This window comes from Centruroides sculpturatus, unplaced genomic scaffold (genome assembly GCF_000671375.1).
Source record: "Centruroides sculpturatus isolate CEXI.00-Female unplaced genomic scaffold, Cexi_2.0 scaffold1185, whole genome shotgun sequence".
In the NCBI taxonomy this organism is placed as follows: Eukaryota; Metazoa; Arthropoda; class Arachnida; order Scorpiones; family Buthidae; genus Centruroides; species Centruroides sculpturatus.
The window spans coordinates 245103-259133 of NW_019385931.1; the positions used below are offsets into that span (position 1 = coordinate 245103).

The window sequence follows — 14031 nt, forward strand, 5'->3', positions numbered from 1 at the left end:
GCTGTATCAATAAAAATCTTTCTTTCCTACTCCACTTCAACCTTTATTTTTGCTTTTCATTTCTCTTGACTGGAGAATACTATGTAGAGCTTGAAAATCTATATAAATAGAGCTAGGAACATCTAGACCAGTGCTCTGCATGTCATTCATATTGAGAGATGAGATAGTCTCACTAGAGCAATCTCATTACGTTTTACACTGCTCTAATTAGAGAAAATCTAGCCAAAAAGTCTGTAGTATATATGAACTTTAATGAATTTTAATGTTTATAGTAAATGACCTTTGTGGAAAAAATCAGTTTTAATAAAAATTTTATTTCAAAACAACACTTATATAAATATTTACGTTAGTAAAACAGTTCTTAAACTAAGTCTTAACAGTAACAATTTAACATCTGTATACACCTAGAACATAAATCATAAACATTATTGATTTGACATTGATTAAATGATATCAGAAAATTTCAAAAATATATTTGGACAAAATGTAGGAATGTTTTAAATGCACTATGTGCATATATGATTTTAATGTACATGATGAATTCAAATTATTGCCATAAAATCTACTTTTTCAATTTTATGAATTTTTAAGGCACTTCATGGACATATCCAGTTTATGTGCCTTTATTTATAAATGATATTTTTTTTTTAGTTTAAATCCAAGCACCAAAAGCTATATTTACTTTTGAGTTACATATATACATACAAGTTTTTAGCTCTTGTGGAAAAAGTAACATAAACTACAGATACATAACAACATAATGGTGAATGCATTATAGTATATCAGATAGCGGAATTTTGGATCTATATCTCCTTGACGGTACCAATAAATCTGAAAAATAAACATTAGTAGATTCATTTCAAAATTGTTAGATACAATAAAAATATAAATATCATACAAAAAATTACAAAACTCAGCACCATGTTGCTACATACTTAAAAAAACCAAGGATAACTTCTTGGTTATGAGGACAAACTTTTTGATTTAATTGCTTTTAGTCTCTTGGACAAGTACAGTGGAACTGGAGTTTAGTGTCATTATTTGTTTCCTAGTGAAATTGGCACCAGCTGTTAAGCACTAAATGGAAGTACGTCAATAAGAATTACATGTAGTAATGAAGTCTATGCGAAGGTTTGAGTTTGAATGTTGTTTATACAGAGTAATGTAAAATCATAGATACTAAAAAGAGATTCAAAGATTCTGACATTAACCAAAAACATAATCTAGTAAGACAAAATAATTCAAAATCCTTTCACAATTATTGAAAATAGTTTAATGAATTGAATTTAAAATGTTCACATCTAAAAGACAGTCAAGAAGTAATATTTATAATGAAAATAAAAAATAATTTTATTTAAGCTTTATCACATTATCGACAAATTTCCTTCCAAAACAAATGAGAAGAAATTACAATTTATAATGTATTATATCATATATTATGGCAATTATAGTACTATTAATGAATATTAATGATTATATATTTATATTAAGACAATGTTATAATTCAAATTATAATTATATTACTAACTAGGATGATTAATGCATACAACAATTGAAAGGGTGAGCACAACAGCGGTATAACTCTCCTAATGTTAAAATTGAGTAAATGGTGTGCTCTAGCGTTAAATATACTGTTTTTAAATACAACAAACAATTACTAGGATCCCAATTAAGTTTTGATGAAAACAAAACAAGTATAACAGTGAAATATGAAAACTAGTGTACAACAAAGTACAATATCTCAATGTTAAAAAAAATATATAATTAAACCACTGTTTTTACTCAGCCTGTAAAGAATCGATTTTGAACCATTCTATTTTTAGTTCATTATTCTATTTATTTTGGTGTGTTTTATTTCGTTAAGGATAGACTACAGCACTTCACCGGACAAAATTCTAAAAGTTAAAAACTCACCTTACAACGACTGCGGACAGAAAAAAAAAAATGACGCCATCATCTCAAAACAAAATGTTGGGGGGAGACTTCAACAGGAAGTTAAAAGAATGATCTCCCACCCCGAAATTGTTACCAGACAACACAAAAAACAATATTTTAAAACTGTGAGGGAGATGACATGAGTAAAAAAACTGACTATGAGAATAAATAAAATGTTACTGTGTATGTATGTAAATAGGGCGAGTGAGTGGATACATTGTAATGTCACCACAGCTGCCGCATAAAAAAGATGAAGAAGAGACAACTTAGACGAGGCAGAACTTAGATTCAAATGTAGTGCTATGAATTGAATGATCGATGAAAGGGTTTCAAGTTCCAGTAACAGAGTTTTGGTGACACACACAATGAGTCTTACAAATTTGACTATTTTTTCAATAGAATTGATTCCTATTTTTCTTGTCAGTTGTGTGGAGATAAATCAAATTAGAACTATCTTAATTTTAAGTTCCAAAACTGTCGGGAAGGTTTTGTACATATTTGTTTCAGTTTGATGAAGTATCTTTGTAAAATAAAAAAAAAAAAAAAAGATTTTCTAGCATTATTTAATTGTTCATATACAGGCTTTATTAATAAAAAGAATTTTTTATATTATGTATAGTAATTCTTTCAACAATTGATCTTTACTAACAATATTTTATTTTTGCCCACGCAAGTCCAGGCCTGGCACACCAACAACAAACCTTAGTATGTAATGTGTCATTAGCATATTTTTCTGGGCTTTTGCTTTACTTTCATATAAGACATTACAAACCTTTCAACTAAGAGATTTGATATTTTTTTAATTAAAAAGTTTCCCTAAGAATCAAATATACATTTATGTATATAAATCAGGTAATTAAATAAATTAATGTCAACAGTTGTTATATATTGATGACAAAATGGCCAAAGCAGTAAAGCCTGCCCAGTCTAGGACAGATCCTTAAAAATTTTCAACATAGATATATGTTTGGACCCGTCCATTTCTTTCTCCCATTGGACACTGCCTATTTTCTTGATTGTCACAGAAATAGCTTTCTCAGCATGTATCCATGAGGAAGAGGGCATTTACATTGTTCAACATGTAATGATTTTATGTATACTTGATCAGTTGTTCATTTTACTGATTAAAAAAATTATTTGTAATAAAAATTTTTTGATTCTGAAATTTTTGTATTTATATATTGATATTTAAAACTTAAATAAACAAATACTCACTAGTATTAGATGAGAAGCAGATACAAAAACAATACAAAATGCAAAGAACACATCTAAACCTCGATTGGATTTATCTGCTACAAAGGCACATATTAAAGTTATCTGTGAAATAAAATAAAATAGTTAAAATTACTTTCTAATATATAATTTATATACATATTTCTTTACTTTAATTAATGTGAAAAACTATTCCAAAAGATTAACTTTAAATGATCTTGAAATTGACACAAACTCAAAAAAGCCAAACAATCTTGCCAAAATTATTGGGCTCTTTTTGGGCCTTGTTAATTATTATTACTTAATTTGACTACAGGTAAGTTGTTAAATAACATAGCCGAAAAGTAGGCAGATAATTTTGACAAGTTCGTTTGGCTTTATCAAACCTGAAAATATAGTTAACCATAATAAAACTGACGATATGTAAAATTTGACATGGATATTTGTTAAAATAACTATACAATTTATAATACTAAATGCTATTTTTATTGCTTTTCTTACTTTTCTAAATTAATGACAACTATTCTATGTACACACATCTTTATTATCTAAATATATGCAAGTCAAATTAGAGTGAAGTTAAAATCATATATAGCAATATAATTACATTCTAATGAATAAATAAAATTCAGAATTACAGAAAAACTTTATTAAATTCTACTTACAAACAAATAGTATCATCATTACCACAACTGTAACAAAATTTTAGTAATTAAAGAATTTATGTTATATCATAGAATAGAAAAAGGAATTAAATTGTTGATTAAATGTATACAAAATGAATAAATGTCGGGAATGAATTCTGACATCACACAAACTATTTTGAGTGATGATTTTTAGAGTAATTAGTTCAAACTCAGTAATACATTTAGTTCTAGAAGTCTAATACAGTCGACCCCCTATAAGATATAGATACGTTCAAATTTATTAGGAATCCGATTTCTTACAAGTCGTTCCAATCACATCGTTCCAATCACAGCTGACACGTGTCAAGTTTACGGACTACGGCTGATTGAAAGGTTTTCTTCCATAAAATTAATCGATTCTACACTAATCCGACTCAACATTTCCAAAATACGTATATTTTTTCGTAGTTTTATAGGAATCGTAATTATAGGGACCGTAATTATAGGGGGGGTCGACTGTAATTTATTTCAGTTAACACTTTTGAGGTTTCCTTCACCTTTGGAATCTATAATTAAATTATTATAATTTTAGTGACAATTTTTTATTGCAAATGAAGGAATTAAAACCACTAAATAAATTATAAATTACACTCAAAAAAATAAAGCTAGTTGTTGGGTTTGAATTGACCATAGTAGCAACTATATATACAGTACATACATTGGGTGACAATAGCTAGAGGAGTGTTATGGAGGAAGGCTGTGGGTGCTTAAGTTGTCCCCAGTTGGCACCACAACTGACCTGTATGGTTATATCTAAATTAATAATTCTGGAAGCAAAGATTGCTCGGAGATCTGGGCAATGCATCATCACAGTAAGTGGGAGTTGTGGATTTAAGTCTCACTCTGGACAGATTCTATTCTTCTGGAAAATTCTAAATGTAATTTAATAATTATGATGATTAAATCTAGTATGAGATGGCAGCCTACTTCTATACAAATTATTTAGTATTTAATTAATTACATAGCCATATCATAGCCTGATAATTTGGTAATCGTTTGGATTTAATCTCAGATATTTTTTTATTTCTTCAGACTCCATTTTTAAGACCATCAGATTTAAAAAATCAATCAAATATATATATGATGGTAAAAAGTTCAATCGTGATAAGAAATATACTCAGTTATAGAATACAGTTCATATTTTTTATCATCAGAAAACATTTTAAAATCATTTTAGTTCATCAACAACTGGTTTTACTTCTGTAAGACAAATTAAACCTGTATATTGGAAAATAATAAGATTTAATGTAATTTCATTTCGTTTTATTCATTGATAGATTTCAATTCAAATAAATTAAATTTAAATGCTATTTTAGAAATATTCCAAATTCACATTCCATAATTCTGTCTTAAAAAAATTTTTTTTTATATTGTTGACAGGGCAGAAAGCCTTGCCATCACTAACAGGGCCTTTTTCGTGCCCATTGTGGATATGCAAGGCCCACAATAGGGAAGCTAGAGGAGCAGGACTTTAACCATCTAGCTAGAAAATCTTTAGATTTAATATTTATTATTTTATCTTAAACTATTTATTATAAAATATATTAAAAAGAATATTAGAAATTAAATATTTCTTTATATTACAAAGATAAATTAAATATATCCAATTGTTTCAACTTTTCTTTGAGTAAATTTTATTAAAAGTTGCTTACATAAATAAAAATCAAAACTTTGTATTCATAGTTGGCATTGAAAAATTACTATTAATGAAAGCATTTAATTTTTCCAAGAGGAAATGTTTTTGAATTAGCCTGAAGATACTACAATTGTTGTCACATGTTACACGGTTGCGCAACAGAATACTAATGTCTCTCTCGATAATATTTAAATAGTTTATTGCTATATTTGAAATCTTGATGTCACTTTTTTTTATGTACTTTGAGAAGATTAGCTTTTTTGAATTCTTAGAATTTAATCTTTAATTACTAAGAAATATTTTAAACTTTAAAATAACAATCCTTAGAAGGAAAAAGTTGTCGAAAATAATGGACCTTAAAAATTTCTCTTATGCACAATCACAAATACCATCTCTCCGAACTATTATCTTAAATTTTGATGGATATCAAATTGCTTTTAGCTTAATATAATACACCAAACTTCAAACATGATTTTAATAAAAATTCTAATATTTGTACACAAATCAATAAAAAATATAAAAAATAAGTTTGCATATTTTAATTTTTTATTACAATTTTACATAACAAACAGCTAAAACAATTCAAATGCTTCTGAATATTATGATAAGTATTAAAAATTAAAAAACAATACTTTTTGATGAATCAATATAAATATAATTTTATTTTATAAACAATATTTTCTCGATTCTCTGTTTTTTTACCTATTTTACTTATCCAAAATAGAGGCAAGTTTTACAATCAATGGAGTCTTAACATTAAGTCCAAAACAATAATCAAGTCACTGTGAATAGGCCACATAATGCCTTATGCATCAGTAACAGATATTTCAACTATACAACTCAATAGTCACATCATAGAGGTTTGCTAGTAACAAGAATTTAATTTAAACTCCTTTTTAATAATTAAAATGTCTTCAAGATGACATTTGACACAGCATTAAAACAGATATTATATATGCTAAAAGAGTTTGGAAGTAGTACTGGCAAACATTATTTTATGACATTTGTAGTTTTTCTAACTTCTTGTTACTTAATAAAATTTAACAAAAGAAAATATCTTATAAATTTTAATTTCAAAATCAAATAAACATGGTGTATAAATTTTGAAAACAAAGCATATTTGACAATGCTATTTATCTAAATATAAATCAAAGTACAAAGTACAATTATGTTAACAATGTACAAATAAATGTATCACTTTGATCGTACAAACTTGTAAAAGAGAACAAATGGCAAAGATTTTACTTTTGGTTCATAATAGACATTTTTATTATTTAATAAGATATCTGTCTTAGTACAAAACTGTTATTAAAACATTTAACAAATGCTTATATATTCACATTAATAGTAGCATTATCACATTATATATTGAAACAACTGATTGGCATTTTCTCTCTGCATATATGTCGCACACATCAATACAAAAATATATTATAAAGTAATACTCAAAAAACTTTTATAATTTTTCAAATAAAGTATGTTATGTAACAAATAATGCAGTAAACTATTAATGCAGTAAACTATTAATGGCATATATATATATATACATATACCATTAATAGTTTACTGCATTATTTATTATTTAGTATATATATATTAGATACATTTTAAATGTATATATATAAATGTATACATTTAAAATGTGTACAATCTAAATGTATGTATATATATATATATATATACACACACATTTTAAATACCATATGTATTTACTCACATATAAGACAAGGTTTTTATTCATTTTTGATTGCTTCATAAACCTAGGTCATCCTATACATATGAGCGAAGGATTCTTTGCATTTTTGCAATAATTCTTGTGAACCATGTGTTCGCATTTTTTACAGGATGCTCACCCTCTGGTGTTTAAAAAACAAAAGTATATTTTATCTGGGTCATTTCAATCATTCTTGTGTATTGTCAGGAGTAAAGATTACGTACCTCCGAAACCTTTAACCGATGTGAATAAATTTAACATTACTAATGTTTTCAGACCTCTCCTGGGTCCTTCTTCAGGTAAAATCGTCAAAGTAACCATTCGTTTCAAAAGAATTTTTCAAAACCTTTACGTTAGTAATGTTAAATTTATTCACATTGGTTAAAGGTTTTGGAGGTACGTAATATTTAGTAAACTTCGGTGTGTAATTGTACGTTATTGTTAGGAGTAAAGATGAATAGCAATAGGAAAAGCAAAGCTTTTGAATTGAATTCCAATTTGAAATTTCAAAATCACATAGGAGCCCAATATAGGTTTTAATCCATTCCCATGTGAAAACGGATGATTATTCAGAAATCACAATTCAGAGGAATTCATAAGTGTAATCAACGGAGAGTGGACTTGACTGTTAACAATTGGCAAAAAAGGTTCCTGATTCTCCAACTTTACATAAACAAATTATGTCGATTTTACAAGATTTTTCCTTAAAGTTTAAAATGACAGTAATTTTTGCATGACAATGTGTGNATCTTGACAATTTAACACACAACAATCAGATTTGGGACATACATTGCCAGAAAATAAAAAGTTTCTCATCATCATCTTATAACAGCTACGTGATGTTTATCTACTTCCAAATGTCAATACGGAAGACGACGTACAGAATATGGATTAAAATTAAGTCTGTTCAGAAAATCTTAATGGTTCAACCGCCGCAACTGGGCAATTTATTGGTAGCCACCAGACTTACCAATCTTTAATGGCAGAACAGAGAGTGACCGATGACTCTATTTTCTGCTGCAGACCTACCGATCGGTACGCATTTCCGAACAGATACCATAACGAGCATGGAAGAGCAGAGAACGTGGGTAATTTCTAATCTACACGCAGAGGAATTTGTGGCCATTCTGTAACTTAAACAGAAATGAAAATTTTTTACTGTTCTATTTGAAACTCCAAATAAAGGTCGATCAGTTATCTGATTTCCAAACAGAGAATGATATTCGGTATTTCTGGCATCCATTTTAAATCAAATCTAGTAATATGTAATAAAAAAAAAAAAAGAAAAGCAACACATCAACAAGCACTGACAATTTCACACTACTCAAAAAAATTATAAGTAAATCAAGTGATGGATAAGCTAAATAATTTTTATCGTTTATTAATAATAGATTTAGAACCTAACTCACTTAACAAAGATAATATTTGAATAAAATATTTAGAAATTCATAAATAATAATTCATTCATTAATTTGTTTATGTTTACTTTCATAATCATATTAAGATTTATATAAGATATCACAAATTAATTACCTTCAGATCAAACTATGTTAATAGTTTTGCCTGTGGGAATTATTCATATAAATATAAAACAATATATTGAAAGCAAAAATAACTTATATGGTAAATTTTTACAACTGGAAATTGGGACAGAATATTTACAACTGGGTTAATCATGAGTATAAATTGTTTTTTCTGGTTCTTCTTAATTTCTATGTAAATTTATTTTATATTTTATGGATTAGAAATAATGCAATGCAACACTTGGGTGATCTGTCAAAAGGGATGAATTCTGGGATGACTTTCTGGAGGAACTGGCTCTGTTTAGATGTTAAACATGTGAAGAAAATCCAGAAAATTTTATGCAGCTGTAGTTGGATGTGGGTTTGCACCACACCAATAAGCCAATGGTAAGGCACAAACCCAAATTCAAGTACTAGTTCAGTGTTTTTATCCACTCACTCTATTATTTATTTGTTTTTTTGGTTTGGCATCAATAGTTAACAATTGCTTCCCAGGCATTGTTGTAGTAATAGAATTAATATTTAGTTTAAAAACACTTACCAATTTTTGTTGCTTGATAAAAAACGTGAATTATTTTATGTTGAAGAACAACTTGTGCTTCCAAAACAAACCATTTAATTTAGGAAGCGATAGTGTGCAAAATTATTTCAAGAACTTAGAATTTGTTACTTCTAACTTTAACACATTAAATGTTTCATTATGGTTATATATTATTTAGTACAATAATCCATACTGACATTACAAGTATATCATAAGGTTTCTAAAACTATGTTATTGTAAAAAGACAGAATAATTGATATTGACAGTGTTGCATCTAGAAGAAAGCAAGAGAAGTGAGCAATTTTTTTGAAAAAAAAAAAAAAACAAGAAAAAACATTTTTTTTTGAGGACACATTAGTAAAATGTAAGGGTCATGGTCAAAATCCTAAATCAAATGCTTTGTAGAAATGTATGATTTACAAAAATCTGTATGGTAGTTTATTAGATCCAAGGAACTTTACAGACATTACCATATTTATATGATGATGATCATATTAATAATAATAAACATTACAGCTGAAATCTTAAATGGATTTTGGTTTACATATTTAGATTGCATTAGCCAAATTTACTTACTATGATTTATATTAAAAATGTACAGTCTTTCTACAACTAAATTAGCAGTGAAAATGAGTAAATTAAATTATTCCTCGGTACAGATCATTTCATACATCTCGGTCAGGCAATGTGCCGCACTCGTTCAGTGCTCTGAAAGTTTTATAAAGTTTAAGAGCTCCATTTTTAGTAATGCACAGTGACCTTGTCACATATCTGACATTCAATCCGTCCCTTTCACAAAGTAAATAGATCCCACCACAGGACATTTTTACAGCCTGGACAAGATTTGTGAAATGAGCTGTAATAATAAGTAAATTAGAATAAAATTAAAAACAACTTACTGCAACTAATACTCCAACAAAAACACCAACAATAAGATTGAGAACTCTATCCTGAAATTTTGACAATAAATTTAAGTACGGTTATTTATGACAATCACAATACAGAGTAACAGATTAGCTACAAAATCCCTATGCGTAAGATTGTTCCAATTCATCACAGAAAATATTTTGACGATAACTTCAATGGATAACAATTTAGATGTGGACCCGACATACAATCTTGACAATTTAACACACAACAATCAGATTTGGGACATACATTGCCAGAAAATAAAAAGTTTCTCATCATCATCTTATAACAGCTACGTGATGTTTATCTACTTCCAAATGTCAATACGGAAGACGACGTACAGAATATGGATTAAAATTAAGTCTGTTCAGAAAATCTTAATGGTTCAACCGCCGCAACTGGGCAATTTATTGGTAGCCACCAGACTTACCAATCTTTAATGGCAGAACAGAGAGTGACCGATGACTCTATTTTCTGCTGCAGACCTACCGATCGGTACGCATTTCCGAACAGATACCATAACGAGCATGGAAGAGCAGAGAACGTGGGTAATTTCTAATCTACACGCAGAGGAATTTGTGGCCATTCTGTAACTTAAACAGAAATGAAAATTTTTTACTGTTCTATTTGAAACTCCAAATAAAGGTCGATCAGTTATCTGATTTCCAAACAGAGAATGATATTCGGTATTTCTGGCATCCATTTTAAATCAAATCTAGTAATATGTAATAAAAAAAAAAAAAGAAAAGCAACACATCAACAAGCACTGACAATTTCACACTACTCAAAAAAATTATAAGTAAATCAAGTGATGGATAAGCTAAATAATTTTTATCGTTTATTAATAATAGATTTAGAACCTAACTCACTTAACAAAGATAATATTTGAATAAAATATTTAGAAATTCATAAATAATAATTCATTCATTAATTTGTTTATGTTTACTTTCATAATCATAATTTGAAATTTTTAGCACACAAAAAAAAAATAATTTTCATCAATTAAAAATGAAAGTTTGTCATTTTTATTCTACAATTAAACTAGTAAATCAAATTTATATTACAGTTGCGTCACGTGTTCCACTTCATAGAAATGTTGTCAATTTCACAATTTACAAAATAATCGTTTACACTTCCCAGACGTTACAACACGTAAATATGACTGCCAACGCCCCCTCGTCAAAACGAAACTGATTATTTATTTATTTATTTATTTATTTACTTAGTTAATCATCTTCGTAAACAATGTATTAAATTATATTTAATTAAAATGTTTACTGATGTAATATTAATATTAATAAATATATAATATTTACACATTCGATATTTATAAAAAATTAATAATCGTTAATTTAAAATGGTATTGTTTCGTTAAACACATCGCTTTCTTTAAAGATGTAAAAGTCCTCATTTGTTCCGGCAAGAAACTACTGTACTTGAAAGACACAATGCGAACTGCTATGCATCCTGAGCGTCTGCCAGATACTCCTTTGCTGTCCTCTCCCATAGTCACGATATGGGGCACATGGATAAAAGAGGCAGTATTCAATGAGGACCATTTACTTGACTTTCAAAATTTTATCAATGAACTAGATGAATCAGAACGCTCTCATCGTGGATGTTAAGCAAACTTTGGAGAATCCACATTTAATCGCTTCTCTAGTTTACATCCGCCCCAATTTGTTAAATCTTCCGGATATCATTGGGGTATTAGAAGCAAGAGGGTTGTCACTTAAAGAATCTCTGAAAATTTTTCAAACAGTAGAGGATTCTATACAAAACCTTCCTGGTTTATGTGGAAGAAAACTTCGCACGAAGTTGGCGGCGCTTTTAGAGAAGAACAGTGGTTTTTCTGTGCTTCGCAAAGTTAATAGCTGTCTAGTTGGAGATACCTGAAGATTAGGATTGCCAATGTACCTTTGCTGTTAGTACTATCAAGTACTATCCTGTGACTATGTTCGAGGCCGAGAGAAGTTTTTCATTATATAAAAACATTCTCATATTTGTATACTGCATTAATTAATTAATAAACAGATAGCTGAAGAAAATTTAATAATTTTGTTTTATTGTTGTTATTATTATTTTTTTGTTCCAAAAATAAATCCGAAAACACGATCTTTTCGATCCGATTTCGGATCCAAAACTCCACTTTTATCGATCCGAAAAATCCGGGGCTTATTCATAGGATATACAGTACTGTATACTGGATATACTGTGGAAATAAATAAATTAACAAAAACAATGAGAACATTTAATGATATAAATATACTTTTAAAAACTCTATAATTTTAATCAATAACGTCATATTAAAAACGACAATAATAAAAATACAATAATTGTTTCTACAGACTGTCAAGTTTTGTTTATAAAAGTTTCTATGGAGATGTTGTTGTTAATATAAAGTAAAATCCCCAAAGATTCATTTCGTGATATGGTTCTAATATATAAATCACGGGTATTACTTGAGTTAATTACATAAATTAAAAGACTTCAATCAACGTAATGCGTTTATCTACATTCGTGATTCAAAATAGAAAACAATTATTCTGATTATCTTATCATAACACACTTTTTATGTTGCCGTGTAACGTATTCTGATTATCATCATTATATGATAGCCTTTTTTCATTTCCATCCCCTTTCTGTCCCGTGAGCATTAAAAGGGCGTTTTCAATCATTCCATTATGGGTTTACCTAAGCCCACAATGAGGACAGCCGAGTGGTGAGGAACGGAAACCGTATATCTGGAACAGATCTCTCACAAAAAATTTTGAAGTTGCTCGTCCGGATTTGATCCCGGATCTCCCAGAGCAGTAAGATTCCCTAACCTCTGTCCTTTTTACCTTTTATTCTTTCTGTCCCTTGGGAACTAGGAGGGCTTTTTTTAAATCATATCCATCACTGGTTCTTTCAGATCCGCAATGTAGTGGCCGAATGTTGATGCGATGGGTGCAAACCACTCAGAAAAAGATTCCTGAGGGTTTTCGACCACCCACGGCAGTAAACTGACGCCTTAACCTATTTAATTAATACATTAGTAATTCCAAACTGTAATAAATTAATAACTGAATTTTGTCGTGCTTATTTCACACAACTTTCCATTCAAGCAAATATATATTTCCATAGTGACGGTTGGGAGTTTAAACCAATAACATTTAATCCCACGAGAGTTACCTTTAATTATAAATTCTCGCTGATTATTCCATAAACATCTTAGAGCCAGGACATGAATCGAGTTAAAATCTGTGCACTTTACTTATCTAATTTTATATATATTTTATTTTTGAACAATTTTTGTGCTGCTGATGAAAGTAAGTATATTTTTCAAGTTTGCCATTAGTCAAGAACATTTATTTCAATAGTATTAAAACAAGACTTTTTGAGAATGTTCAAAAATCTAAAATTTTAAAATATTTTCTGCTTTAAATTCATATTTTATTTCAGTTATTCATTTATATATAAATTATAATAATTTGTAATTCATGTTTAATGTGGGAAAATATAATCTTTTAAACATGAAAGTTACCAATAGAGCAGGGGTGGCCAACATGAGGCCCGCGGGCCGCATGCGGCCCGCCGGGAGTCGTGTTGCGGCCCGCGGAGCTAGGTCAAATGAACATAAATGTTAACTTTATTGTACATATCACCAAATGAACATTAGAAGAGTTAAGAAGGTTTGGAAGAGTTCTATGAAACGTATTTGGACAAGGATAAATATCTTGCGTTTTACAAACATGCTCTGTCAATGGTTTCGCTATTTGGAAACACTTATGCGTGTGAACAACTTTTTAGTCGTATGAAGTACATCAAATCACAAGTGAGAACACGAATTACTGATGTTCATTTGGAAAACTGTTTGCGTGTAGCGACTACAT

The 14031-nt window shown here is 28.9% G+C and overlaps 1 protein-coding gene across 1 annotated transcript; it reads right to left on the reverse strand.

Moving 5' to 3' along the window:
• Nucleotides 1-294: 294 nt before the first annotated feature.
• Nucleotides 295-11335, reverse strand: LOC111612639 (transmembrane protein 243-like). Its single transcript, XM_023353876.1, has 5 exons — nucleotides 11221-11335; nucleotides 10776-10871; nucleotides 10147-10197; nucleotides 3151-3252; nucleotides 295-831 (listed from the first exon to the last, which is right to left on the reverse strand). Exons 2-5 carry the CDS (start codon nucleotides 10857-10859, stop codon nucleotides 712-714), a joined length of 357 nt encoding a protein of 118 aa, XP_023209644.1. The 5' UTR covers nucleotides 10860-10871; nucleotides 11221-11335; the 3' UTR covers nucleotides 295-711.
• Between the last annotated feature and the right edge of the window lie 2696 nt (nucleotides 11336-14031).

Coding starts and splice junctions, on each gene's coding strand:
- LOC111612639 (XM_023353876.1), bottom strand. CDS start 10,859: ATGGATGCCAGAAATACCGAATATCATTCTCTGTTTGGAAATCAGATA. Junction 10,198..10,775: donor TTGGAGTTTCAAATAGAACA/GTAAAAAATTTT, acceptor TCAAAATTTCAG/GATAGAGTTCTCAATCTTAT. Junction 832..3,150: donor CTGCTTCTCATCTAATACTA/GTGAGTATTTGT, acceptor TTTATTTTTCAG/ATTTATTGGTACCGTCAAGG.